The sequence below is a fragment of the Zingiber officinale genome, chromosome 10A, assembly GCF_018446385.1.
Source record: "Zingiber officinale cultivar Zhangliang chromosome 10A, Zo_v1.1, whole genome shotgun sequence".
Taxonomy (NCBI): Eukaryota; Viridiplantae; Streptophyta; class Magnoliopsida; order Zingiberales; family Zingiberaceae; genus Zingiber; species Zingiber officinale.
Genome location: NC_056004.1, coordinates 29,213,470 through 29,239,999, shown reverse-complemented (window position 1 = coordinate 29,239,999; position 26,530 = coordinate 29,213,470). Strand labels below are relative to the sequence as shown.

Below are 26,530 nucleotides of genomic sequence, written 5' to 3'. Positions count from 1 at the left end.
TTATAGAAGATAAATGGAGCGCAATTCCGGGTATCCAAGTTATTGCATGAAAAACTATTATATTTGTTTAGCCTAAGCCCCGTCTAAATGAAACTTCGCTGCTCTTTCGGTAAGGCTCACGATTGGATCTATATCATATAATCTCTAACTAAGGTTCTCTTTGTTTTATGCAATGGATGCCTTTTATGAACGTATGACCGCCAAGCGCATACAGCTGAAAGAAGCACTTTTGAGAAAAGAGCAAGAGTTGATATCCGAGCGAGCTCAGCAACTAGCCAACCCCTCTAGTGAGGCAACTAGTAATGAGGCCAATCTGCGGCCATACTAGAAGCCCAATTACCCAAAGTCCCTCCAACAAAGGCTCCTGAGGAAGAGGAGCCACTAAGGCAGAGATGCAAGAGTCGGAGGCTCGTCCTACCTGCTCAAGCTCCTGAGGGACAACCATCTCCCCTTCATGTTCCTTCTGCTGACCTTACGCCCACCCCAAAAGAGTTCTAAGCGCAGTCTTCTGAACGGACCTTATTTGTCTGTCCATCTACTTCAATCCTCCTAACAGTCCACTTCAAGAAGTCACTTCTCATCCAACCGAGTCTAGAGTCGGCATTGCCTGCCCGCCAATCGAGTCTCATATTACAAACCTGACGGAAATTTCAGCTTCCCCACCTTCCGCAGATCCAAAAAGGTGCTACAAATTTTCAGCCTTGTATAATCTTCCATCTGTCCCCCTCTCAGCTTCCCCACCTTCCGCAGATCCAAAAAGGTGCTACAAATTTTCAGCCTTGTATAATCTTCCATTTGTCCCCCTCCCGACTTCCCTACCATCTACTCCTTTATCAAGTGGTCGGGTACTATTACTAGGACAATTGATGGATGCTTGGGCAGGGATGATCTTACGCTGGCAAGGGTGATGAACGGGCATTCTTTCAGCCTAACCAAAGTAACTTTATGAACCTTCGATTAATTTTCACTTCTAGATGCCTTTGACTGACCCTTGCTTCGCAGCACTGGACGTTCAGGCTGGGCCTGCTACAAAAGGCCACAGCTTTGACCCAAGAGAACGAAGATTTGAAGAGGCACCAATCTGCAATAGAGTCAACGGTACTCACTCCCACCCCGACCCAGCAAGCCAAACTCAACTGGAACGGATGAGTCAAATTGAGAAAGAACTTCAAGAGATGCGGGAGAAGCATCAAATAGATATAGAACTAGGCACAAAAGGCTGCGGCCGCATTGAAAACTTCGGAGGATAGGCTTCGCTCCGAAACTGCTTGAAGAGCAAATATACTAGCGGAACTTGACAAGAAAAATGTCAACCTTTAGAGCTCATCTACCCAGCTAGAAGACTTAAAGGCTAACCATGCCAAGGAGTTGGAGTCACAGACCCAATTGGTGACCAAACACCTGTGAAAAGTAGAGGCTCAAGAGATTGAGCTGGGAAAACTTCGGGACAATCTAGAGGTCGAGCGAGCGGCTGTGACGGCCATTGAATCAAAAGTGACCAGCCTTTCAACTGAGCTAGCGGCCGCCCGGATGAATCTTACTTCTTATCAAGAAGGGGAGAACGACTGATTTGAAGAGAAGAAAAAAACCTTATTTACTTCTGAAGACTTTAATGCATCCATCGTCGAGTCCATTGTCAATGCTCTGGATTATGGTGTTGACGATGCGATCAAACAACTTCTAGAGAAGGGCTATTTAACCTTGGCTCCGCCGGCAAGTTTCCTCGACTATCAAAGACTTCTCCGGGAAGCCCACCCAGCTTTTTTCCTGTCTTAAAGTAGTTTCTGTAAACTTTCATAATAACTGTAACCTAATTTTTGAGACTACCCCTTCCTATATTTCCTCCTCATTTGGCCATTTTGTTCGTTCCTTAGTGACTGCTTATTTTATTGTTTTCAAAAGAAGTTACAAGAAAAAACTTGGCGTGTCCGCTTATCTCTCAGTGAACCAACACACACAGATAAGAACCAAAACTGCTCAGGCTTGGACCGTGCAAGAATCCCAGGCCCGGACGATCTTTTAAGTCAGTCAGCTCCTTAAATATTTTGAATAGGTGGTGCGGCGAAAAAACAACCTCCACTTGAGGTCGATCATTCAGCAAATAATTACGCTAATTGCTTAGCGACAAGTAAATCTGCCTCAATATTAAACATCACCTTGCTGCAGTAATGTTGTACCTGTCCCATCCCTTATAATTACGCACCTCTTATTGAGGACACAGGTTCACCCACCTTACCCTTCTGACGCCATAATTGGCGCATCGTTCTTTGGGGCTAGTGTCATCCCGTCTTTTAATCTAGCAATCTTAATTGTTAATCCTCTTTTTTCTTCTCTCAATTTGACGGTTCTTGTTAAGGGAGAGAGGTATTTAAAGAATTTCCCGAGAAGACCCCTTTTGAGAAACTCTAAACCCTTCGTCTTCATTACCTTCTTCCTCTAGAAGTTCTTCGCTACCGCACCCAACTAGTTCCCCATTCCTCCGGTCCCGCCTATACCCAATTAGCTTCTTGCTTTTGCGACATAGACCGGGACGATATTCGATAGAACTATGATATTCCCTCTTCATGGAATATTAGAGTGCCCAATACACGAGCCCGTCCTCACATTCCTCTTGTACATTACGTAACTTTCTTTAAGTGTATGTTTGTCACAAATTGTATACATGTTAATTGTTGTACATCAAATTGGGTACTAATTAAGGGTTGAGAGGCTTACTAAATAAAAGCTTTTGGTAATATTGAGACTAGGGTTGCCTCATCTATGGTGGAGTTAGTGGCCCCGCTGTCTAAAAAGGCATGTAGTGTAAACTCATGGCCATGTATATTAACGAGACATTAAACTCTAATATCAAGGGTTTTCCCTCTGTTACAAATACTAGAGGCTTTAATAAAACCCTATCGTTCTATGTAGAACTCATGGAAACTTATGGGCCTTTGCCTTTATAAGTGATTGTGGTAATAGTTTTTCTAGTTGAGCTTCAATTATATCTAGATGGGCTTCCATTTGGTTTAATCGGGTTTTTAATGTAGATGCTCGTTTCTAAGAGAATATTTCTAGTATTGCTTTTAGTGTGCTAAGTTTTAGGTATTGTAATGGTAAAATATTTTTGGAGACAGATTATAAGCATGTTTTCGGCATAAAGTGCAGGTGGCCCGTTTTTCAATAGAGGGGTCATAACTACAAAAATAGCTAGAGATGTTATTAGTTCCTATGTTTAATAGTCAGTCATATGTACAATTAGATTCTTGGCTCTCTATGTTAAGTTGGGTGAACAGTAAATTCATTTCTTCAGGAAAGTCTTCCCATAATACCATATCATAATTTAATGGCATATAGTCAGGGAAATCAATTTCAGGATAATAATGTGAAGGTTGTAAAAAAGAATTTACTAAGGTATAATCAGAGGAGGGAGGAACTTTTTCGACAGAGATAATGGAATAAATAGAAGAGGTATCCGAAATATCTGACTGGATTTCTACTAAATCAAGATTAGTGCAAGTAACTAGTTTGGTCTCACATGTGTATAAATTTTTCTTGTTTGGGCAGGCTGAGGATAAATGGCGCCTCATTACAAACAAAATAAGTAATCGTATTGGCATAAGTTTTCTTTGATTTGAATTTTCGTGCATGTCTTTCCTTATTTAGGTAAGATTTCTTTTCTCTGCTTTTTCTAACATAGTATGTTTTTCTTAGTCTGACTGTTTTAGGTTTAGTAAGATTGTTTTGAAGTTTGATTATTTTTATAATGTCGTGTTCTTGAGGGAGTTGAGCCATACTACTAAGGGGCATAAATTTGACTACATAATCCATATTGTTGGTTTTAAATTGTTTTTGTATGTGTATGTAAGTACATTTCTCTTTTAAAACTGAAACGATGTGTTGTATTCTTATTCCAATATTATCATACTGTGGTGCTACTTTCATATATGTCCAGGCCTTATGTATTTTTTTTCCTAAGTCTCCTGAGAGTTTACAAAATAATCGTTCTCCTAACTCAGGGTTACAATAATTTCCTGAAACTGCTAGTAGGGCTCAAAAATCGTTACAAAAAGGTTTAATCCAATTCAAGTTAAATAGTTGTAATTGCTCTAAGTCTCTCATGGCTTCTTTTTGTCTAATATCTAAACCTATGCTTACATCTCGGGCTGTAAACAATCTATGAATAGTATAACAAAAATTAAGTATGTTATTTCCTTGTGAAGCAATTCTAGCTACTTCTTCCAAATGGATAGTTTTATAGCATTCTCATGCGGCTCTGGCAACATCTCCTAAGTAATTTTCTCCTACTCTTATCATGACGTCCCTTGATTCTATATCTAGTTCATGTTTAGCTTGATAATCTCGTTTAACAGAGACTATCTATTGTTCTAAGTATGTATCATGCATTTGTGAATCATCACATTCCCCAATATTAAGTAAAACAGAGTTTTTCCCGAAATAAGTTATCTCAGGTGGTCTTCTTTTTCCCTATGGTTCTTAATAAGAGATTATTATTTATGTAGGGATAGATTTGTGTTCTTGGAGGATGTCCTTCTCTATAATCCATAGTTTGCATAGAACTTGCTGGGTACCGTACCTGTAAAGGTTGTGGCCTAGATGTACTAATAGCACTAGATTCGGTAGGGTTCATTAGATTGATATTGGAGAAATAGTCTTTCTTTTTAGCAATCATGTTATGGTCTTCATCAAAGTATAACATCCAGTCTGCTTCTAACTTATGATATAGAAGATCAAAAGTTTCTAATTCTTTAATATCTTCATTAATAAAATAAGTAGTTATTTCAAATGGTAGGTACACGTACTCATTTAAGTCATCATAAAATAAATAGTTAGATTCTAGGCATAAGTTTGTGTTATGATTGCTACATTCTTTATTTATTAAGTTCATACTAGGTTGGGTTTCCTCTTGATCTTCCTGTGACATTATAAGTTTGTAATTATGGAATCTTAATAAGGATTTACCATATCTGTCTTTATATATAATGGATTCAATTGGTTGTAAAGTTTGTGGTTTCATGCTTGTCTAGATTAAGATTTCATTCTAGTCCAGCAAGTAGATTAAAGGAGAAATCTTTAGGTTTTATAAAATAAATTCCTTTTGTGGTAAGAGTCTCAATAATATTATTGATTTGGACTTTAAATTATTGTTGATATTAGTCATAATTTTGTCTAGAAAATTAATATCTATCTGAATATTGTGTTTTTGAAAATCACCATATCCCTGGCTTGAACTGAGATTTTAATATGATCAATAAAGTCTGGAATAGTCATATTAAAATTTGGGCAGAAGTAGGTAATTCCTAAGTTGCTATTCATATCAACTTCAACGAGTCTAATAACTGTTTTATCATTATCAGAAAATCTAGAGTCATAAAGTACTAAAAATACCTTAGCTCCTATGTTTTTTCTAATAAGTCCTCTTAATCCGAACACAATTAATCCTAAGTGGATGTAATTATATTTACGTTGTAATAATGTATTAGCAGATTCTTCATTCATAAGTGCAAATCTTTCCTCTCCTCCGTCTAGTAGGTGAAATGGTTGTGTTCTGTGATGTCTATAAAGTGTTGTAGAAAAAGATAATAAACCTTAGTTGTGTATTCTTTTTTGATGTAACGTATTTAATTGTTCATTTGAAAATGTATCTAAATTTTGTTCGATATCTATGAGTTCTTCTAATTGATACGTGGTAATATTGGTTGTAGACCTTCTAGGTATCATAACTAGGTTTCTGTTGGGTTGTCTTAAGTATGTAATAATCTAGAAAAACTTCCGGTTTGTGTTTTTGTTCGTAGGGCCATTAGAAGGGGGGGTGTCTTGGATCTTTAGGAATTGGATGGTTGTCTACTAATGATTTTACCAAACGAAAGTTTACTTAGATCTTTGTTTAAATTGTCTAAGGTTTCTTGTATAACTTTTGTCTGATTGTTTTTATGTATATGGTTTTCACGAGTAAGGAGTTGAGTTTCTAAGACCGTAAGCCGATAATGTAAAGATGTCAATAAAACTAATATGGTGTTGTTTTGTTGTACTAGGATTTGATCACCTTGGCTTACTAAAGCAGAATTATTGTAGCCAATGTCCTTGTTCTTAGCAAACTGTTGAGAAAAATCAAAGGTTTCCTCGTAATGAGTGGGATTTCCTCGCAATGAGTGTTTGTGAATTGGATTTTGTTCATACAGTATTAGGTCCAAAGGTCTTTGGCTCTGATACCAAAATTATGGAGTTATGGTTATGTGCTTATGCTTCTTAGAAGTTTTTCGATGCTACTATCACTAATAATTCTTAAAAGTTTTTCAATGCTAGTATCATTAATAAATATAAGCCGTAACGAGTAACAGTACACTAAAAGTAACAATATACAGTAAATAAGGTAGCAGAAATAGTAAATAATGAGCGATACCAACAGCAGTAGGTAATCTCATGTCTAAGGCTTGTTTCTTTCTTACTGCTTTCTAATGTCTTCTGGTGAGCCTCACCCGTAAAAGATCTACAAGAAGGCCAATGCCCCGACTAGGTAGGAATGTGGCTATTAGTTGTCGTCCTTTCTAAGCCAGCACAAGTCTTACCTTAGCCTACTTAATTTTTACAATTAGTGTTCACCAACTTATTACTTGGAAAAGGATTGAAGAAGATCTTAGAGGTAAATAAGAAGTTAAAACCCAAACAGATATGTCATTAAGTTGTCATGAGCCTAGTCTGGTAAGGTGAATTTATACATATTACATGTTGATTTTCTTAAGTACTTAGGTAGGCAAATTTATTTTACATGCCGGAAAGGAAAACTGAATTTACAGATGCGTAGCTTACATGCGAAGCTGAGAAAGCTTTATATTACATGCTGAAGGGAAAACTTAATTTACAGAAGTAGCTTATCTTATATGCGGAAAGGAAAACTTAAGAAAGCTATCTTAAAACAATATGATACCGCCCGACCTTTAGGGTGGCTCGGATATATGGAGTCATCTAAAGTTCTGGGCGAGGTAACGCCCAGTATTTAGGGTCACTCGGATGTATGGAGTCATCTAGAGTTTTGGGCGAGGTAACGCCCAGTATTTAGGGTCGCTCGGATGTATGGAGTCATCTAGAGTTCTGGGTGAGGTACCGCCCGATATTTAGGGTCGCTCAGATATATGGAGTCATCTAGAGTTTTAGGCGACCTTATAACCGCCCTACCATATACAGGGCTACCTGCTTGCCCTTGGGACTTGGACGCTCGTTCTTCAGGAACAACCGACCGACCCTTAAATATGTCATCTTTGCATTAGAGGCCTTAATACTAGGTCGAGAGTTTAAACTTTGCCCCAGGGTGACCCTCCGACCGCTACCCTACCTTCTATGTTGTTCAAGGCGCGCCTGAGGCGCACCCGAGGCGTCGGGGGCACAAGGCGCTGGAAAAAACGTCTTTTCCTACGCGAAGTGGACACTGTTCGTCAGGCGCGCGCCTAGGCACACATAGGGCGCCTTTGCACCTCGACTGAGGCGCGATTGCGGGCGCGATCGTGAATAATTTTTGGATTTTTAACCTAAAAACATTTTGAACCAAATTGATTTGGAATTAGGGCACGGAGAAGAAAAGAACACAAGAAGGGAAGAAGAGAACGCAAGAAGACGACGAAGGAAAGGATAAAAGGGAAGAAAGAAAAAAATGCAAGAACAAGAAGAAACCCTAACCCGAGCCAATTCCGTCTGCAGCCTTCGTTGCTGAGTCGCGCCGTCGTTGCTGAGTCGCGCCGTCGCCTAGGTATGTGTTTTAACCTTCTTTTTTTCTATTCTTCACTTCTTCTTCTTCTCTTATATTATCGTCTTCTTCTTCTTCTATTATTTCTTTTCTTCTTTTTTTTCTCTTCTTCGTTTTAACTTTTTAGTTTTTCTTCGTCGTTTCTTCCTCTTTTCTTCTTCGTTTTTCTTTTTCCTTCTCAACGTTGAGTTGCTAGGGTCACCTCGACGTATGGAGTCATCTAGAGTTTGGGGCGAAAATTTCCATTTAGGGTCGCTCGGATGGAGTCATCTAGAGTTCTCGGTGAGGTACCCATTTAGGCTTTATATATGGAGTCATCTAGAGTTTTAGCGACTCATAACCGCCCCTACCACCAAGGCTGTACACCGCTGCCCTTGGGACTTGGACGCCTCGTGAACCCACCCACCCCTTTAAATATGTCATCTCGGTAATAGGAGGCCCGAATACTAGGCCCAGAGTTTAAACTGCCTCAGGGTGACCCTCCGGACCGGCGCGCATGAGGTGCGCCTGAGGCGTTAGGCACACAAGGCGCTGGAAAAAACGCCTTTTCCTACGCGAGGCGAGCGCTGTTCGTCAGGCGCACCTAGGGCGCTTTTGCACCTCAACTGAGGCACGATCGCGAACATGATCGTGAATAATTTCTGGATTTTTAACCCAAAAAAACCATTTCAAACTAAATTGGTTTGGCATTAGGGCACGGAGAAGAAAAGAACACAAGAAGGGAAGAAGAGAACACAAGTAGAAGTCGAAGAAAAGGATAAAAGTGAAGAAAGAAAAGAATGCAAGAACAAGAAGAAACCTGAACCCGAGCCAATTCCGTCTGCCGCCACCGCCGTTGCTGAGTCGCGCCGTGCCCAGATATGTGTTTTTTTTCCTATTTTTTGTTTTTATGTTCTTCACTTTTTCTTCTTCTTCTTCTCTTCTTTTTTCTTTTATTATCTCCTTCTTCTGTTATTTCTTTTCTTCTTAACTTTTCAGTTTATGATACCGCCCGACCTTTAGGGTGGCTCGGATATATGGAGTCATCTAAAGTTCTGGGCGAGGTAACGCCCAGTATTTAGGGTCACTCGGATGTATGGAGTCATCTAGAGTTTTGGGCGAGGTAACGCCCAGTATTTAGGGTCGCTCGGATGTATGGAGTCATCTAGAGTTCTGGGTGAGGTACCGCCCGATATTTAGGGTCGCTCAGATATATGGAGTCATCTAGAGTTTTAGGCGACCTTATAACCGCCCTACCATATACAGGGCTACCTGCTTGCCCTTGGGACTTGGACGCTCGTTCTTCAGGAACAACCGACCGACCCTTAAATATGTCATCTTTGCATTAGAGGCCTTAATACTAGGTCGAGAGTTTAAACTTTGCCCCAGGGTGACCCTCCGACCGCTACCCTACCTTCTATGTTGTTCAAGGCGCGCCTGAGGCGCACCCGAGGCGTCGGGGCACAAGGCGCTGGAAAAAACGCCTTTTCCTACGCGAAGTGGACACTGTTCGTCAGGCGCGCCTAGGCACACATAGGGCGCCTTTGCACCTCGACTGAGGCGCGATTGCGGGCGCGATCGTGAATAATTTTTGGATTTTTAACCTAAAAACATTTTGAACCAAATTGATTTGGAATTAGGGCACGGAGAAGAAAAGAACACAAGAAGGGAAGAAGAGAACGCAAGAAGACGACGAAGGAAAGGATAAAAGGGAAGAAAGAAAAAAATGCAAGAACAAGAAGAAACCCTAACCCGAGCCAATTCCGTCTGCAGCCTTCGTTGCTGAGTCGCGCCGTCGTTGCTGAGTCGCGCCGTCGCCTAGGTATGTGTTTTAACCTTCTTTTTTTCTATTCTTCACTTCTTCTTCTTCTCTTATATTATCGTCTTCTTCTTCTTCTATTATTTCTTTTCTTCTTTTTTTTCTCTTCTTCGTTTTAACTTTTTAGTTTTTCTTCGTCGTTTCTTCCTCTTTTCTTCTTCGTTTTTCTTTTTTCCTTCTCAACGTTGAGTTGCTAGTTCATGTAGAACAAAATGTCCGATTTTGTTTTCTTCCCATTTTTTCATTTTCATAGGTTTTGTTCTTGCTGTATTGTTCGTTTTTGCCGTATTTTTGGTCCTATTTTTTTATTTTTTTGTTCTGCTGCCTGTTGTGTTGTCCGTTCATGCTGCCTCATGCTATGTGCTATCTGCTCGTGCTGCTTTGTTTTTTTCTCCTATTTTTTTATTTTTTGGTTGTGCTGCCTCATGCTATGTTCGTTCGTGCTGCTTTATTTTTTTTTCCTGTTTTTTCATTTTTTTAATTCTATTTTTTTCCTTTTTTCCTATTTTTCTATTACTGATACAATACTTTTCTATTATTGGTACAATATTATTATTTTTTTTATTTTCTTGTTCAATTATTATGGAAAGTAGTAGTGATACTCCAACATATATATAACAAAAGATCCGGCATGGAATTATTTTCAAAGAGTTATTTCAAATAATAAAAATGATTTGATTTGTAACTTTTGTCAAAAAGATACAAAAGGGGATATCTATCATGCGAAATAACATCTTGTTGAGGGGTTACGAAATACTACGATTTGCAAAAGATGTCTACCTCATATACATGAAGAAATTAAAAATTTCATGGAGACAGAGACGGAGAAAAGTAATCTTTTTAAACTTGCGACATTGGACTTTGAGAATGTAGACCCTCTTGGTGATGATATTGATATGGATGATACTAGAGCTAAAGTTGTACCGCCTATAAGTACAAGTTCTAGATCAGTGAATATGGAAAAAAAGGTCAAGACAAATAGGTCCAATGGATACGTATTTTGCTCCTAATGTGCAAAAAAATGTTGAAAGTAGAAAGGGTAAAGAGAGAAACTATGATAAATGAGACATACAAGAAAGAATTAAGGGAAAAAACTTGTATGACCATAACTGAGTGGATGTATGATGCGGCAATTCCTTTTAATATTGTTAACTATTCAAGCTTCAAAAAGATGTTGGACTTAGTTGGCCAAATATGGTATAGGTCTAAAATGACCTAGTTATCATGAGGTGAGAGCTAAAAAAGGATGTTGATAGTGTGACAAATTATTACATTAAGTCGTGTGAAACAGAATGGGCCAAGTATGGTTGTAGTTTGATGGCAGATGGGTGGACAGACAAGAGGCAGAGAACATTGATTAATTTTTTAATGAATTTTACTAAAGGTTTAGTTTTCATCGAATTGGTTGATGTTTCTGATTATGCAAGGACTAGCGAGAAAATATTTCAATTGCTTGATCTATTTGTGGAGCGTGTAGAAGAAGCAAATGTTATTCAAGTTGTTACGGATAGTGCAAGTAACAATGTGCTTGCTGGTTAGAATCTATTTAATTCTTTCTTATCAATATGTTTTTTCTTATATATGTTAAACTTATCTAGTTTTCTAACTTCTTTTGTAGGAAAATTATTAGAAGTAAAAAAGGTCACACTTGTATTGGACTTCGTGTGTTTCTTACTGCGTCGACTTGATCTTAGAAGATATTAGGAAATTGCCTGATTTTAAAGCAACATTGAAGAAGGCAATGAGTGTGAATGCTTACATTTATGTTCGCCCCGGCATGGTAAATATGTTGAGGCAATTCACAAGACAAAAAGAGCTTTGTTGAGCAAGTGTCACAAGTTTTGCTACTACTTTTCTCACTCTTGAAATGATGCACCTACAGAAGCAAAATTTAAGAAAAATGTTCATTTCAAAAAATTGGACAGAGAGTAATTGGGCAAAGAAGCAGCGGGGAAGAAGGTAGCAAAAATCATCATGACACTTAGATTTTGGAGTAGTATTGTGCATATTTTAAAAATATATGGCCCTTTAGTCTGTGTTCTGAGACTGGTTGATGGCGAAAGAAAACCTGCAATGGACTATATTTATGAGGCTATGGATACGGCAAAAGAAACAATTATGAAGGCCTTTAAGGAGAAAAAAGAGAGATACAAAGAAGTGGTTGAGATCATTGATACGAGATGAGAATGCCAAATTCATCGACCTCTGCATGCTGCAGGACATTATTTTAATCCAGAATTTTTTTATTCATACACAGCTTCAAATATTTGTGGAGAAGTGGTGAATGGTTTGTTTAAAACTATGGAGAGATTGATTTCAAGCGCCGCTGAGCAAGATAAAATCACTACCCAACTCTCTATATATCGAAGGGCAAAAGGGTTATTTGGGAGGAATGTGACAATTAGACATAGAAGAGCATTATCTCCAGCGGAATGATGGGAATGCTATGGAGCAAATACCCCAGAATTGCAGAAGTTTGCTATTAAAGTGCTTAGCCTCACTTGTAGTGCTTTCGGCTGTAAGCGCAATTGGAGTGTATTTGAGCAGGTATATAATAAATATAAATGTATAATACTATTAGTATGTTATTTTTATAAGTAGAAAATAATCTTTGCTATTTTACTATACTTACTGTGATTTTTGACATTTTGTAGATTCATAGCAAAAAAAAGAATAGGCTAGCTCAGTAGCGCTTAAATGATTTGGTACTTGTGAAATACAATCGCGCCTTAAAACTTCAGTATGATGCACGTGATAAGATTGACCCCATCTCTTTGACAGATATTGATGACAGTAATGAATGGTTGATGGGTAGAATGGATGGAGAAAGTGATAATGAAAAGGATGAGTTGGTTTTTAAAGGTGATGACTTGACATGGGATGTCGTTGCTAGGGCTAGTGGAGTTGAAGAGCCTGAATATTATACTAGAGGAAAAAACATTGCATTCATAGCCTCTAGTTCACATGCTAGGCCTAATCAAGTCGAGAAGGGAAATGCATCTTCCTCTATGAGACACTCATCTCTAAGACTTAGAGATGAAGAAGAAGAAGAATACAATGAGGATGATCTTGAGCTTGATGATTAATTTAACTTATTACGCTTGTTTTGATGAACTTTGTTAGTTTATATTAGAAACTTGAAAGTTTGAAACTTTTATTAAATTTATCATGGTGTTGTTTGACTTGTCATATTTGATATTTGTGTGTGTGGAATATTAATAGTTATCATATTTGACATATTATATGAGTGTGTCAGTAGTTTAATAGCAATCAACCTCATGTTCAAGAGACACGCGCCTCGGGCTCTAAGAGCCCTTTGCGTCTCAATGCGCCTTACGCCTCTAACAACATTGTCTACCTTAATTTTGACCTCCACCTCATCTTAACTTTGACTGTCACATCATCCTCAGGGTCTGCTCATTACATCCATATCAATGATGTAGGAATCATAAGGTTGAATGCATATCTTTATCAAAACATCCAAAACAAGGGCTTAGGTAATCTAAAGTACTTCCATAGCACTCTCTCAAAAGGAGACATTTATATCTTATAAAGAAAGAATGCACTTGATATGTTTAAAAAAGTAGGTAGTTAGGAGCTAGATTGGTTGACATCAGTGTTGTTAGAGGTGTGAGGCGCACCGAAATGCAAAAGGACTCCTAGAGCCCTAGGCGTGAGGCGTGCTCGAGGTGCACGCCTCTTGAACATGAGATTGATTACTGAACTATCATGTCAAACATGATAATTATTAATATTTCACACACACAAATATCAAATATGACAAGCAAAACAACACCATGATAAAATTAATAAAAGTTTCAAACTTTCAAGTTTCAACTTTCAAGTTTCAACTTTCAAGTTTCAACTTTCAAGTTTCAACTAACAAAGTTCATCAAAACAAGCGTAATGAGTCAAATTAATCATCAAGCTCAAAAACATCCTCATTGTATTCTTCTTCTTCTTTATCTTCATCTTCTTCAAATTCAATTTCCTCTTCTTCTTCTTCATCTCCAAGTCTTAGAGATGAGTGTCTGAGGAAGATATATTTCCCTTCTCGACTTGTTTAAGCCTAGTATGTGAACTAGAGGTCATGAATGCAATGTTTTTTCCTCTAGTACAATATTCAGGCTCTTCAGCTCCACTAGCCCTAGCAACGACATCCCATGTCAAGTCATCACCTTCAAAAACTAACTCATCTTCTTCATTATCATTTAATCCATCCATTCTACCCATCAACCATTCATTACTGTCATCAATATTTGTCAAAGAGATGGGATCGATCTTATCACGTGAATCATACCGAAGTTTTAAAGCACGATTGTATTTCACAAATACCAAATCATTTAAGCACTGCTGAGCTAGCCTATTCCTTTTTTTGCTATAAATCCATAAAATGTCAAAAATCACAATAAGTATAATAAAATAGCAAAGAATATTTTTTACTTATAAAAGTAACATACTAATAGTATTAATCTATTATACATTTATATTTATTACATACCTGCTCAAATACACTCCAATTGCACTCATAGCAAGTGAGGCTAAGCACTTTAATAGCAAACTTCTGCAATTCTGGGGTATTTGCTCCATAGCATTCTCATCATTCCGCTGGAGATAATGCTCTTCTATGTCTAATTGTCACATTCCTCCCAAATAACCCTTTTGCCTTTTGATATATAGAGAGTTGGGTAGTGATTTTATCTTGCTCAGCAGCGCTTGAAATCAATCTCCATAGTTTCAAACAAACCATTCACCACTTCTCCATAAATATTTGAAGTTGTGTATGAATAAAAAAATTCTGGATTAAAATAATGTCCTGCAGCATGCAGAGGTCGATGAATTTGGCATTCTCATCTCGTATCAATGATCTCAAACACTTCTTTATATTTCTCCTTTCTCCTTAAAGGACTTCATAATTGTTTCTTTTGTCCTATCCATAGCCTCAAAAATATAGCTCATTGCAGGTTTTCTTTCGCCATCAACTAATCTCATAACATGAACTAAAGGGTCATAGATCTTTAAGATATGCACAATACTACTCCAAAATCTAAGTGTCATGATGATTTTAACTACCTTCTTCCCCGCCACTTCTTTTACCCATTTACTCTCTGTCCAATCCTTTGAAATGAACATTTTCCTTAAATTTTACTTCTGTAGGTGCATCCTTTCAAGAGTGAGAAAAGCAGTAGCAAATCTTGTGACACTCGCTTGACAAAGTTCTTTTTGTCTTGTGAATTGCCTCAACATATTTACCATACCGGGGCGAACATAAATGTAAGCATTCACACTCATTGCCTTCTTCAATGTTGCTTTAAAATTAAACAATTTCCCAATATCTTCTAAAATCAAGTCGACGCAGTGAGCAGCACAAGGATTCCAATACAAGTGCGGCCTTTTTGCTTCTAATAACTTTCCTAAAAAAGAAGTTAGAAAACTAGATAAGTTTAACATATCTAAGAAAAAGCATATTGATAAAAAAAAAATTAAATAGATCCTTACTTGCAAGCACATTGTTACTTGCACTATCTGTAACAACTTGAACAACATTTGCTTCTCCTACACGCTCCATAAATCGATCAAGCAACTGAAATATTTTCTCTCCAGTCTTTGCATAATCAGAAGCATCAACCGATTCGATGAAAACTGGACCTTTAGGAGAATTCGCTAAAAAATTAATCAATATCCTATGCTTTTTGTCCGCCCACCCATCTTCCATCAAACTGCATCTATACTTGGCTCATTCTGTTTCACACGACTTAATGTAATCATTTATCACACTATTAACAGCTTTTGTTAAAAAAGAACCCGCACCTCATGATAACTAGGTCCTTTTAGACATACATCATATTGATCAACCAAGTCCAACATCCTTTTGAAACTTGAATAGTTAACGGCATTAAAAGGAATTGCCGCATCATACATCCACTCAGTTATAGTCATACAAGCTTTTTCCCTCAATTCTTTCTTGTATGCCTCATTTATTGTAGTTTGCCTCTCTTTACCCCTTTTACTTTCAACATTTCTTTGCACATTAAAAGCAAAATATGTATCCATTGGACATATTTGTCTTAGCCTTTTTTTACATATTCACTAATCTAGAACTTGTACTTGTACTTATAGATGGCATAACTTTAGCTCCAATATCATTCATACCAATATCATCACTCAGAGGGCCTACATCCTCAAAGTCTAATGTCGCAAGTTTAGAAAGATTACTTTTCTTCATCTTTTTCTCCATGAAATTTTAAATTTCTTCACGTAGATAAGACGGACATCTTTTGCAAGTCGTAGTATTTCGAAACCCCCAACAAGATGTTTTGCACGATAGATACCCCCTTTTATAACTTGTTGACAAAAGTTACAAATCAAATCATTTTTATTATCCGGATTAACTCTTTGAAAATAATTCCATGCCAGATCTTTTGATATATATGTTGGAGTATCATTACTACCTTCTATAATAATTGAACAAGAAAATAATCTGAAAAATCAAAAACAAAATAAAAAAGCAATTTAATGGAAACGTACTGTACCAACGTCCAACAAAAGAAAAGCAACTGTACCAGCATTCAACAATAGAAAAAAAGGAAAAAAAGACAGAAAAACAGGAAAACAAAATGAAAAAATAGGACAAAGAAAAAAAACACATCAGCTAGCAAAACCGTACAGCTACAGTAGCCAGCAAAACCATACAGCTACAGTAGCCAGCAAAACCGGCAGCAACAACACAGTATGCAAAAATGAAAAAAAAAAAAACAAACGAAATCGGACAGCAAGAATGCGAACCAACAACTCAGCAAGAAAAAACACAGACGAGGAAGAAGAAGATACGAGAATAAAGAGAAGAAAAGAAGATGAAGAAACGAAGAAAAATTGAACAGGGATAACGAAGAAGAGAAAAAGAAGCAATAACAGAATAAGATAAGATGAAGATAATAGACGAAGAAGTGAAAAATAGAAAAAAAAAAAAAAACAACTCATACCTGGGCAACGCGCAACTCAGCGACGAGGGCGGCTGCAGTGGAAGGAAACACCTTGGCGACGGTGACGGCGCGACTTTTCTTCAAATTCAAGTTTCGGTTCTTTTCTTCTTCCCTTTTTTCCTTTTCTTCACCTTCTTGGTGCCCTAATTCCAAATCAAATTGGCTTGAAATAGGTTTTTTTTTTGTTAAAAATCCAGAAATGGATCGCGCTCATGATCGCGCCTCAGTTGAGGTGCGAAGGTGCCCTAGGCACACCCAGGCGCGCGCTTGACGAACGACGCCCGCCTCGCATGGGTGAAGGCGGTTTCCCCAACGCCTCGTGCGCTTGGCGCCTCGGGCACGCCTCAGGGGCGCCTTTAAAAACCTAGGTTAACATTTCAATGGCTCTTACCATCATAATAATGCTATGATAGGGGAATTACTATCTCAGCCAAAGCAATGCAAGAGGTTAGTTAGGAAGTTTGAATAATCTCACTGTTACCCAATTTGTCATTTTTTGAGTGTAATCAAAAAAATTCCCAAGACTTTATATCATAACCATTGGGAATTAGTTGTAATGCAATCTATGATATCTCAAAAATAATAAGGATTTAGTATTTTGCCTCTCAAATACGCTAAACAATGGAAAGGTTTCAGTTGTAACTAATCCTACCTAGGAAAGTAGAAAAGAACAAATCAAAACCATCAGAACAATATAAAGAATTCTCAACAACACCCATATACACAAACTAATCATGTAAAAAGGAACAAAAAAACAACTTGAAAAAAAAAATAATCAATGCTTAATAACTATTAACAGTTAACACGATCATGAGATTTGACCACCTGTGATTTACAGTAAAAAAATGGCAACTAGAAGTTACTCGAGTATCTTAGCATCTTGGTGGCTTTAAAATGAAAAAGCGGAGATAAGCTTATAAGTACTTAGAGCAAAAAATGCTTAATTATGTTTAAAGTGGAAATACTAAATACCGTATGCAACTTTATCTGCATTTCTTATAAAGTACATGCAAAATTATACATCATGAAATACAAGAGTAAATATAAATGAGTATTTATGAATAATAGCAAACATATGCAACAGCCACGAAAAAATGTCCGACTTTCAAATTAACTTGTCTAATAAATGATACTACAATAGTGGAGGTTGTGTTCTGTAGTTCCTGGTATTGATAAGCATATAGGATCAATGTATTCCGCTCATATGGGCATCTATGATCATCAGACACCTAAGATTACCACGTTTATTTGATAAAACAAGTTGCTGTATACTAAAATAAAAAAAAAATTCAGTATGCACTATTACATGATGAACATGCCCACCCTATGAAATAATCAGCTTAACTACTGAACCAAACATAAAATTGAATAAAGCAGAATTATTCAGGGATATCAATATGAGGCTTTGCATAAAACATTAATATAAACACACCCAAACTTGGTTAATTGAACTAACTTAAAGTATCGTCATTCTTCGTAAAACCAAATCCCCCATGTGTTCATAGATAGACACTGACACTCAACTGACCAGATATAATGAATCACCTCTAGCAAACAAAGTCAAGACAAAATAAGGAGTAAATGACTTTAACTCAATTAGATAACTTGGTATTACATATTGTGTTTGCTAGCAGATATCTTAAACATGTTATGGTACTGCTTTGTCATTGATTCACCATCATGAATAGACTATAGAACAAAGAAGCATAGCAATTATGAGTTAGGAGCTTGGTACTCACTTCACAAAATCATTCTTCAGCATTTGCATTAGAATTGTTGCAAGAAACCCAGTCAATAGGAGAATAGAAACACGGGTATATGATGAACCAATGAATCTCCAAACGATGAGGCTGTGAAGAGGATGCGAGTACTTTTCCATCCTCTTTTCAAATGTTGTTTTTGTCTCCTTCCACTTAGCATTGTGGGTACATTCATGGTGAACACTGATCTCAATCACCCGATCCTAATTATACATTACATCAAAATGAATAAGTTGGAAAAGGTAATATTTGTTGTTCCCAGATCCTTGCCTTATCAACTTTCACAACAAATCTCCATGTGGAGAGGCTATCATAGAACATCTCGAGGCAGTAATCCTTGGAAACAGCATTCCGAAACTTAGCCACATCTGATATCAGCATCTTCTTGCAAAGTAACTCTGAATCAAAATCTTCTCAGAAATCAAACTTATAGGGGGCATCTACAAGACAATCTCCATTCAAATTTTCATTAAGTGGCACCCTTTTCTCTTTTAAAAGCCCTGTGGCCAATGTTAATGCATAAATTAGTAAACATTTTGAGAACAAAATATAGCCATAAAAAAATAATACAAAAAACCAATCTGAAGAGCAAAAGGGTAGATCAAAGTAGCAATACGTTTCACCGTAAGAAATCAACAAAAAAAGCATGCATCAAAAATATCATCATTTTGATTCAAGAATTAAACTCTTGCTACAGAGATGTAGGTATGAGAACTGTTGAGATTTGGATATATATTTGGAAAGATCTTATCACTGATTTCATGGGATTGGATGAATTGTGGATTAATTTGTAACCCGATTATAGGATTGATTAGAGTAGTTTTCCTTATTTTTTTCGTTGACATACTTGTATATAAACAGTGTATATTCTGTGAATGATAATAAGAAAAGTTTTATCTCTATTTTCCCATATGGAATCAGAGCTATTGGATTGATCTTGGGATTGTCGGTTATTTCTTCACTTTTCTTCAGGGAATCCACTTTTCTTTGAGGTTCCGATTAATCGATCATGTCGGAAACAACCGAAAATAATTCCAACACTGATATGCACTCAACAAACCAACCAACCCTCATTTTAGCTGGTGATTTACATAACATTCAAGCGGCATATCGACTGAATGGAAAGAATTATTTGAAGTGGTCACAACTTGTTCGCATAATCTTGAAGGGAAGAGACAGGTAAAGTCATATACTCAAGACAAAACCGGATTCAAAAGATCCCAAGTTTGCTGCGTGGGATGAAACAGATTCATTAGTGATGTCGTGGTTGTCGAATTCGATGATTCCAAAAATCAGTGAATGAAAGTTCGTGATGCAAACCAAATTTATGAGATTAAGATCAAAATCTCAGCCATGGAACAAGAAACTTGTACAATCACTGAGTACTCCAACCTCTTGCAAGGCTTCTGGCAAGAATTGGATAACTATTAGTGTATCGAAATGAAGTGTGGGACTGATGTGGTCAGCCTTAATGTTGAATTTGATGCAGTAAGGATACTTATCTTGGGAAAAGAGGATTTACTGTCTCTAAATGAGACCATCTCCATCATCTGCACTAAAAAAGGGAGGAGTGTTATGCTTGAAGATCAGGCCTCTAACGGGTCAGCCCTTGTGATGAAATTTGTCACTTCACAGCCTCTTGAAGAAATCAATAAGCCAGCAGAATTTCCAAAGGTTTTTTTCAAGGAATCTCTTTGGTGCAATTACTGTAAAAAATCAGGTCATACCAAGAAGACTTGTTGAGAACTAAATGGGAGACCTTCAAACATGAACAGAAATTTCTCCGGCAAAACTGAAAAAGAATGAGGACAAGCACATACTGCAAATAGTCATCCAAGCAGGGAAGAAAACTCAAATTTTAGGTTAAGCAAAGAAGATATTGAGAAGTTTAAGGATTTCTTGGGGACACTAAGCACCATCTATAGAAGGTACATGTTCGTTGGGCTTTTCAAGTATTTATTCTACCTCTTGTTATCCTAATGTTTCAAATTTAAGCACATGGGTGATTGGTTCAGGCGCCATTGACCATATGACCTATTCTTCTAAAAACTTCATTACCTATACCCCATGTTCTAGCCAAAAGAAGATCACAGTAGCCACTGGATCCACTATCACTGTTGCATGCTGTGGTGATGTTTATATAAATGATAATCTCACTGTAAAAAATGTTCTTCTTGTTCCTAAACTCCTTACGAATTTAGTCTCTATCAAAAGGCTCACTAAAGATTCTAATTGTACTGTCATCTTCTACCCATCTCATTGTATGTTTCAAGAAGAACATGCTAGTGAAAGAGAAGGTTTTTACCATCCGAAAGAAAACATACAACTAGAGTTGTGAGTTCCTTTCCTTTATCCTTTTGTCCACCATTTCCAATAAAGATAAAGTTTGGCTTTATCATCGTCGTTTATGTCATCCATCAATTCATGTTCTTATGTTTATGTTCCCGTCCTTGGTCAAGTCTTTGTTTAAGAATTTTCATTGTATTGATTGTGAGCTTGCTAAACACAAGCGTTCTTCCTTTCCAATCAATAATACAAAGGCATTTGTTCCTTTTTCACTTATTCACAGTGACATTTGGGGATAACTGACCTCGTCTAGTGGAATAAGGCTTAATTGTTGTTGTTGTTGTTACAGTAACATTTGGGAACCGTCCACAATACCTAACATTTCTGGATTAAGATGATTTATCTCTTTCATTGATAATTGTACTCGAGTGACTTGGATATACTTAATGAAAAATAAATCTGATGTAAGCACTATCTTTCAGAATTTCTATCACATGGTCAAAATTCAACTTGATGATGGAATCAAAAGAATTCATTCAGATAATGCTAGGGAGTACTTCAATCAAGCACTCACTCATTTCTTTCAAAAACAAGGAATCATTCATGAATCCTCGTGTGTTCACACTCAACAAAATGGAGTAGTTGAAAGGAAGAATGGTCATCTTCTTGCTATCACAAGAGCGTCCTTATTCAATAAAAATGTTCCTAAACATTTTTGGGGAGCAACTGTTCTTACATCAGTCTATCTCATAAATCGACTCCCAAGAAAGATCCTTAAGCTTAAAAGTCCTTTGGAAATTCTCACTAAATTCTTCCCTAACTTCACAGTTTCAAACAACCTGACCCCTCAGATCTTTGGCAGCGTTGCCTTTGTCCATATTCATCCGCTTAAGGGGAAAACTTGACCCAAGAGCTCTTAAATGTGTATTCATTGGCTATTCTTCCACTCAAAAGGGATACAAATGCTTCCATCCCCCCAACTAATTTTTTTTTTTTTATCTACTGATGTTACCTTCAATGAAGCAACACCCTATTTTCCTAATTCCTATCTTCAAAGGGAGAATTTGAGTAAAGATAGAGCAAAAGATCAGTTTCTTCTTGAGTTTCCGAGTCAATCTAGTTCTGCCACTATAGAATCATCATCTACTGTCACTGATTTCAATCCTACCCATCTATCCAGCTCACATGAAATGATCAAGGAACAAGGAATTCAAGACACCACTACATCTCCCCTGAAATTTTATTCCAGAAGGCCGAAGGTCAACACTTTCACTAAGGATGTTCAATCATCACCTATTCAAGCTATAGTTCAACCACCTAACCATAATGTTCAAACTCCTGAGATTATTATGGACTCAATTGAAGAAGCAACTCCAATCCCTAAGGAATCAAACCATGACACCACAGAGCCAAATGATTGGGAGATACCTATAGCACTAAGAAAGGGAGTTAGAGCCTGCACCAAACATCCTTTGCATTCATTCTTGTCTTACCGGAACTTATCCCATAATCATCAAGCCTTCCTTACCAATTTACATTCTATTCCCATTCCAAAAAACTTAACTGAAGCATTAGGGAACAAGAAGTCGGGAAATGCCATGAAAGTGGAATGGAAGCCTTGGAGAAAAATAAAACTTGGGAATTGGTTAAGATGCCGAAAGAAAAGAAATTAGTTGGATGCAGATGAGTGTTCACAGTTGAATACAAGTCAGATGGTTCATTGGAAAGATATAAAGCGTGTTTGGTTGCAAAAGGATATACCCAAACGGCCAAACCTATGGCCTAGATTACATGGAAACATTTGCTCCAGTTGTTTTTTATAATGATCTCGAGGAGGAAATTTATATGGAAACAAGGCGTTGTATGGACACAAGCAAGTCCCCAATGGCTTGGTTTGGAAGATTTACAAAAGCAATAATTGGGTCGGGTTATAAGCAATGCCAAGGGGATCATACATTGTTTGTGCAACATTCAAATTCAGGGGGAGTAATTGCATTGCTGGTTCATGCGGACAATATTGTGGTAATAGGGAATAATGTCGAAGAAATGCAAAGATTAAGGCGGTGCTTAGAAAAAGAATCTGATATTAAGGAGCTTGGCTGATTGAAATATTTCTTGGGGATTGAAGTGGCTCATTCAAAGCAAGAAATTTTTACATCATAACAAAAATATGCTTTAGATTTGTTGAATGAAACTGGAATGCTAGGGTGTAAGCTAGTTGATACACCAATTGAAACTAACCATGGGTTATGTGATGCCCATAGAGGTATAGTCATTGATAAGAATTCTTATCAAAGACTTGTAGGAAGATTGATATATTTGTCACACACAAGACCCGACATAGCTTTTGTTGTAAGTGTGGCCAGCTAATTTATGCACAATCCAAGAGAGATGCACCTCAAAGCTGTTCATAGAATTCTACAATATTTGAAAGGAATAGCTAGAAGAGGAATTTTGTTTAAGAAAGCAAGAAACATAATACTAAAAGCCTAATAGCCTAATAGCCTAATAGCCTATATAAATGCTAATTATGCGGGTTCTCTAGTTGACAGAAGAGCAACTTCAGGTTATTGTACATTTCTTGGGGGCAATCTTGTAAAATGGAGGGGTAAAAAATAAAGTGTAGTGGCAAGATCAAGTGCAGAATCCAAATTCAGATCAATGGCACTTGGAATATGTGAACTATTGTGGTTAAAAATAGTTTTTGGATGACTTAAGAGTAAAGTGGGATGGTCCTATGAGATTATATTGCGATAACAAGATAGAAATTAGCATTGCACATAACTCAGTGCAACATGATCGAACGAAACACATTGAAGTGGATAAACACATCATAAAGGAGAAGTTGGATAACAAGCTAATTTGCACACCATTTATCTCAACCAAAGACCAGTTGGCATATATTCTTACAAAAGGGCAATCGGGTATATCTTTCCAGCGTATGATTAGCAAGCTTGGAATGGAAGATATCCATTCACGCGCTTGAGGGGAGTGTTGAGATTTGGATATATATTTGGAAAGATCTTATCACTGATTTCATCGGATTGGATGAATTATAATACCTAATCTGTAGGGATTAATTTGTAACCAAATTATATACTTGATTAGAGTAGTTTTGCTTCTTTTTTTTTTTTTTTGATTGACATACTTGTATATAAACAGTGTATATTCAGTGAATTATAGTAAGAAAAGTTTTATCTGTATTTTCCCACAAGAACAAACTACTGAATAGATTCTTGTTTTTACAATTTGACATTTCATCTCCAACCATAGTTTTACTGATAATAAACAATTTTGTAAAATGTGGTCTAGCGGTTGCTAGCCAAAAATGGAAGGGAATTGCTTCACTTAGTCATTTAAAAAATCCCGTTTAGGCATTCCAAAAATGCAGTCTGCTTAGGCAGTCCAGCAGCCCAGGCAGTCTAGGCATCTTAGGCAATTCAGGCGAGCAATCCAAGTTCATTAAAAAAATAATTTATCTAACTAATTAGTTCACTTGAATAAAACTCTAATCACCCAACACCACCCAATCCCTCCTTCACTTTCTTATATGTCTATCTATTTGTATATTGTGTTTTCTTCACTACAATGTGAAATATGATTTTTTTTTTTTCTTTTGTTAATTTGTGTTTATTTATTATAACTTATTTACTTATGATTGTAAATTTAATTTGATTGATTAATACACTTTGCTAGCGATACTATGCATAATATATTTGTTGTTATCCTGTACAATTACTTAGACATTATTATAGACATGTTAGAATCTACCATATATCCTGTAAGCATTGTCATCACCATGCGCATTGAATCCATGCCCTCACTATATCTACAAATTTTGAATAACAAATGTGAACACCATTAATTCAATGTCAGTTTTTTTTTATTATTTTTTATATTTTATTTTAATATTATTTTAATGATACTCGTCAATGCTTCTATCTACTGTCTAGGCACCATGTAGTGTGCCGACCGCCTACTTTTATTTAGAATGTATGCATGACTTAAAAAAAGTATGATTTTCATGTCAATAATTGAGAATACTGAATAAAACGGATACAACATCAACCACAGTCAAAAATTTAGAGATCGTAAAAATAATAATAATAAAAATACGAAGTATTGCTCAAGAAAAGTGTTGCAACAACCAGTCATACCATTTCACCCTAAGAAACTTAATCATTTAGACCAGACCTTAAAAAACACATTTTTCAGAGAAAAAACAAGAAGCACATCTTGCATTGTAAATAGTTTTCAAGCCAAAGAAGAAATCAAGAAAGGTCGTTCTCTAGCGGCATCGATCTTACGGAAACAGATGGAAGCAACAACCTCAAGGTAACCAATGGATATAACAGATCAATGTCACATTAGGCATATCATCTAGGGTTACGGAAAAGGCCAACCTTGGTGGCGTAGAAGGGAAGATGGTCCCTCTTCTTGTAGCGGTGGTAGGAAGCGTCCGATGCGATTCCGTCGATGCCGAAGAAGAGAGGGCTACCACGAAGGGAAAACCGACGAAATGGTGACTTCCGGTGATGAATAGATCAAGCAGACTTGTGGCCCTACGCTTAGGGATAACAATGGGTCAGGTTCGGGTCGAATTCTATATCCTCCCTATCATATGATATCCAATGGATATATCCATACCCATTAAAGGACCGGATATATTCTATACGTGTAATTTTTCTTTTTTCTATTCAACAAAAATATATTAAAATTAACATCCTATTAAAATATATATATATATAATTAAAAAAATAGATTAAACATCTATATAGGCCTACTAATATCAACAAAAAAATAATAAGTTAATTTTAAAAAAAGAAAATTTTCTTTAATATATGTATATATATTATTTAATCGGGTATTCGGGTCGGGTATCAGGTATTGATAGTCCCTCCATACCCTCCTCCATTTGGGTCGGATGTCGAATCTCCATCGGGTTCGGGTGAAATTGTCATCCCTACCTACGCTTCGACCCCTTACTTTTCACAAAGACCCTCATATTTTAGACTTAAAACTAACCTCTATAACTTTTATGCTTTAACTAATAATTATTATTGATAATTTAATTGTCCCGATTTCATATTTCCATTGCTCAAATATCCTGCTTATGTCAAATAATTTTAGGTAAATTAGATAAATGGTAAGTTTCTCACCGGATAATAAATTGGAAAGTGCTTAGACTATTCATTAAGTTCTTAATTCACTAATTCATTAAAATTATCCGTTAATTTGTTGAATTTTAAAATTTGATCCTTAGATGTTTAAAAAATTAAAATGATGCTCCATTGTACCACTCAAATAAATTTTTAGAGCATCTCCAATATAAAGTTTGTAAGAGATTTATAAAATCTAAAAAATTTAATAAAAGTCTTAAATTATTGTAAAAATAAAGTTTAACGTTTGTATTTTAAGAATAGTAGTAAAAATTAAAATATATTATTTTATCATGAAATTAATATAATATATATAAAGTCATGCAACTCATACTATGAATTCAATTATAAAAAAATTTATTTAGAACTCTAACAATTAAAGATATTTCATTAAATTTTTATATTATTAATATAGTGTATTGGGATAATAAAAAAAACTTATTTAAAATTTTAATTATTGAAAATGCTCTTATACATTTAAAACCTCACAGTGGAAACCTATAAGTTAAAGAAACAATCAATTATAACAAACTTAATTGGTTATTAAAAAATATGGCTCAATAGCTATTTGATTTTAATTAATTGGGTTCGTGAGAGACGATATTCTTTTCTATTATTATTATTATTATTATTATTATTATTATTATTATTATTATTATTATTGAAGGTGTGAAGTTGGAAAGCCAGAGAGGTGACAGTTTTGCTGACGAGATGAAAACATCGCTCCTTTCTGCAAAATAAAAATCAAAACCAGGGAAGAGGTCACTTCATTGGCCCTCCGACGTTCAAGTTAGAAGTAGACA

General features: G+C 36.4%; 1 protein-coding gene across 6 annotated transcripts in view; it reads right to left on the bottom strand.

Annotated features, from left to right (window-relative positions):
* Positions 1–25,108, bottom strand: part of LOC122026347 (transmembrane 9 superfamily member 2-like) — a 32,494-nt gene extending 7,386 nt beyond the window's left edge. For 2 of the 6 annotated variants that reach the window (XR_006124115.1, XR_006124114.1), the window contains exons 1-3: positions 24,972–25,108; positions 18,262–18,782; positions 16,523–16,665 (exon numbers count right to left, since the gene is read on the bottom strand). Coding sequence is in view for 3 of the 6 variants with exons in the window: in XM_042585031.1 (XP_042440965.1) it covers positions 18,262–18,485; positions 18,553–18,663 (335 nt within the window). In the remaining 3 variants the exon portion in view is untranslated. Of the gene's footprint in view, positions 1–16,522; positions 18,785–19,784; positions 19,989–24,971 lie in introns of all 6 variants that reach the window. The other 4 variants (XM_042585030.1, XM_042585032.1, XM_042585031.1 and 1 more) reach the window with 3 other exon arrangements.
* Between the last annotated feature and the right edge of the window lie 1,422 nt (positions 25,109–26,530).